The sequence below is a fragment of the Crocodylus porosus genome, unplaced genomic scaffold (assembly GCF_001723895.1).
Source record: "Crocodylus porosus isolate Cpor-Errol unplaced genomic scaffold, CroPor_comp1, whole genome shotgun sequence".
Classification (NCBI taxonomy): Eukaryota; Metazoa; Chordata; order Crocodylia; family Crocodylidae; genus Crocodylus; species Crocodylus porosus.
In genome coordinates this window covers 232,715,751-232,719,663 of record NW_017728886.1, presented here as the reverse complement: position 1 = coordinate 232,719,663, position 3,913 = coordinate 232,715,751, and the positions used below count along the sequence as shown (strand labels likewise).

At 42.0% G+C, this 3,913-nt stretch overlaps 1 protein-coding gene across 1 annotated transcript in view; it reads left to right on the top strand.

The window, feature by feature from the left end:
• The window catches only part of RIDA (reactive intermediate imine deaminase A homolog), a 17,433-nt gene extending 14,876 nt beyond the window's left edge, over positions 1-2,557 (top strand). Inside the window, exons 5-6 of the mRNA XM_019551056.1 lie at positions 256-311; positions 1,582-2,557. Of these exons, the coding sequence (XP_019406601.1) occupies positions 256-311; positions 1,582-1,644 (119 nt within the window). The 3' untranslated portion in view covers positions 1,645-2,557. The remainder of the gene's footprint in view (positions 1-255; positions 312-1,581) is intronic.
• Positions 2,558-3,913: the final 1,356 nt, after the last annotated feature.

Genomic DNA, 3,913 nt, shown 5'->3' with positions numbered 1-3,913 from the left:
AAAAAAAAAAAGACATGCACTGTGCTAAAGGATATATTCTGTATACTTTGCCTTGATTGTGATACGGTAATTTGCTAAGATTGGAAAACAGCTAGTACCTGAAAAAGAAGAGAAGGGAGGGGTGAACCTGGGAATCTTTGGTCTCATAGCCTTGAACCTGAAAACCTTCTACAGGGCCTGTTTAATAGACCATCTTGAACAGTTCTTTCCAGGCAAAGTTTAAAACCTTCACACATGTTTCTCTTTAAATTTTAGTTTTCAGGAGTAACCTCCCAGCCAGAGCAGCCTATCAGGTTGTTGCTTTGCCAAAAGTAAGTGTCAGTTTTCTTTTATAAATATTTTTTCTGTTTTTTGCAGATAAAGGATTTTTGTTTCTGGTTAATTTCTGTTCATGTGGTATAAACAGTGCGAGTCCTGGCTTAATCATAATAGTGATTTTGCATGCGTACAATGGCTGGAGGTTAGAAGTCTCTAAAACATCTAAACTTCTGACCTTGATGGAAACCGAGGCATGCGCAGTTGAAGCCTTGTTATATAACCATAGAGCAGGAACTTTATATGTTAATAAGTTATGAAGTGATAATGAATATGAGTGGTCCAAGAAAATGATACTGTTGAGTGACATTGATTGGGATGTGCAAGCAGTGATTGGACCCCATGGTATGACTGGCTGTGTGAGCTGAGTGAGAGTTTTGTGTGGTGTTGACCCGTGGAGAGGCTGGGAAGGTTGGGAGTGCGGGCAGGTGCTGCCTGGACTGTGCGTGGGGACACCAGAAGTCTCACCGGAGAAGCTCACCTTCATTTCCCCATCGGACGGGTAGAGTATCACCCTTCCCTTCAGACGTCTCCAAGTATTCCACTTGTGCAGGAACGGGTAGAAATCCTCTGCCTGGCAGGGATCTGACAGTAGGTGGCCCTGCAAGCCTGGGTGTCAGTGTTCTTGGCTGCCACCACTGGGGACAGGCTGGCGGGCTCTCTGTACATATTTGTATATAGCACTCTGTTACATGGTTGTTAACAAGTTCATGTTGCTATGATTATTGTTATTTTTGGCTTGTAATACAGATTGCTCATTAACCCTTACTTTGGTGTTTGTATTCAGTAATAGTAGTAGGCCTCAGGGTGGGGCTGGGCCACAGGCCAATACTCTAAGGGATTAACTCTTTCAGGTGCAAGCAAATCTTAGACCCCTGGCACAATAGAGGTCTAACAAACCTCTGCCCCTGTAATTACCACAGCCCTTGTGCCAGGCCAGTCTTCAGTGGGGCTTCCTCTTTAGTGGCATTAATTTTTAATATTTCTTCAATTCTTATTTCCGAGCACACTGAAAGCTGGTGAAGCAGGACTAGCAGGAACCTGTTCCTTGGGGAATAAGGGATCATTATATGTAAGAGTATAAAAGTAAATGTAATATTCATAACATCACTGGAAAAAACCCTTAATAAAATGGATTTTGTATTTTTCCTAGGTGCTTTTTCCATGGGGTCATGGGGGTGTTTTTTGGGCTAGCATTAGTGAAACACAAACATTTGGGCTTGTAGATCTTAACTCCATTATGATTTCTCTCGACACTTCCCACAGGATGCGCGAGTGGAGATTGAAGCTGTTGCTGTCCAGGGGCCCCTCGAAGATGCATCAGCATGACTATAAATACAATAGTCTAACATGCCACTTATGGTGTATGGTTTAACACTTTCTTTTAGGCCCTGATCCTACAATTGGCTGCAGGCATGTACATCCCACTGAGCTACATGGCAGTGCAGGGGTGTAAGCACATAGCCAGCTGCAGGATTGAAGTCTTGTATTCTCTGAAACCTCAAATTTGTCTTGGCATGTAGATGGGGCTGCTGAAATTAGCAGGCTATGGTGGCTTCTGGGTATGCCTGAATTAATTGCAGGACTGGGCTCTTAGTTTGTAATGGTGACTGGGTATCATTACGGTTCCCATATATTGGTTTGGGTGAGAATCTTATATTTACCAAACGTGATATGCTAGCTGACAAATTTCAGGTTACCACCGTACTATTCATTCTCCAGGACACTAAAGCTTAGAGTGTTAGCATGATTTGTAATAGACTTGACTGACCTGCTTTTCAGTAAGTCATACTTATGGAGAGAACAAATTAAAAAAAAAAACAACAACAAAATTTCCCTTTCTAGAGGGGAAAAATATGCTATAGCCTTAGAGTGAAAATGTTTGTATTTGGGGATTCACTGTATTAGCTTTTAAACATTTTTAGAATACTTTAAATGTATTGATTTAGATTCTGATATATTGTATTAAATCTGATTTAACCTGAAAGTGATTATTTAGACTACTAATTTAGTGGGAAGAATATCTTGCTACATGTTCACAGAAAATTGAGTAACTCTTGTAAATCAATTGAGAATTAATGCTCTCTTTTTAAGCTTTTTTTTTTTCCTAGTGTCAAGTATCTAAAGCCTAGAAATACTATTTTGAATTATTAAATCTTTTTAATTTAAAATATCTGGACATTCTAACTTTAGTAAAATAAAATGGAACTAAATAAAATGTGCTAGTATTTTGGGGAACAAACTTGTGTTTGAGGGTTTTTTTTATGTATTGTAAACGGGTGCTTATCTGTCTCGTTAAAGTGACAATACAGCAGTTACTTTTAGAGGAGAAATAAAATAGTGTAACTCTAAGAAAATGGCAGAGATCTCATATAACTAAATGTTTCTCGCGTACAGTCAGAATTTATTGTCTTTTTGGGAGTGGATGAAAATAATTCAATGTGACAGAATTTTCTTAGATTCCACGTCTCCTGCTGTGCTTTTGCTATAGCAATTTAAGTTCTTCAAACTAAACTCAGTTGTTTTGGTGGGTAGGGGCACTGAATGGGGAAGGAGAATTTAAGTAGATTCATAGAATGTAGGCTGGAAGGGACCTCAAGAAGATTATCAGGTCCATCCTCCCTGTACCAAGCAGGAAAGCAATGTGACCATCCAGCCTCTTGAAGATGTCCAGGGTAAGCGATTGCACCACCTCTGGAGAGAACTTATTCCACAATCTCTGAAGAAGTTTTTCCTAATGTTGAGCTTGAAACGGTCCTCTAGGAATTTGTGACCATTGCTCCTGGTTTTCCCCAAGGGTGCCCTAGTGCACAGTTGCTCACCACACCCTTGATGTACGCCCCTGATTTAGCGGTAAGCTGCTACCAAGTCCCCTCTCAGCCTTCTCTTTTTCAGGCTGATGAGTTAGTTAGGAAACTATAGGCCAGTTAGTCTTACCTTGATCCTGGGTAAGCTTTTTGAGAGAATTATCCTGGCGCATGTCCACAAGGGGCCAACAGGGGAGATTATGCTTAGGAGCAACCAACATGGATTCATTAGAGGCAGGTCCTGTCACACCAACCTAATAGCCTTCTATGACCAGGTCACAAAATCCTTAGACGCAGGGGTAGCAGTGGACTTAGTCTTTCTGGACTTTAGAAAGATGTTGAATTATTTTAGGAAGGCCTTTGACACCTGTCTCTCATGCCATTCTCATTAAAAACTAGGGGACTGTGGCATTGACACCTACACAGTCAAATGGGTCACTAGCAGGCTGGAGGGCTGCACTCAAAGAGTTGTGGTGGACGGGTCTTATTCGACCCGGAGGGATGTGGGTAGTGGGGGTCCCCAGGGCTCGGTCCTTGGGCCCGCACTGTTCAATATCTTCATCAGCAACTTGGACGAGGGGGTAAAAAGCACCCTGTTCAAATTCGCAGACAACACTAAGATTTGGGGGAAAGTAGGCATGCTAGAAGGGAGGAATAGGCTGCAAATTGGATCTAGACAAGTTACAGGGGTGGGCAGATGAGAACAGGATGGGTTTCAACACTGACAAGTGCAAGGTACTGCACCTGGGGAGGAAGAACCAGCAGCATACCTACAGGCTGGGGAACTCCCT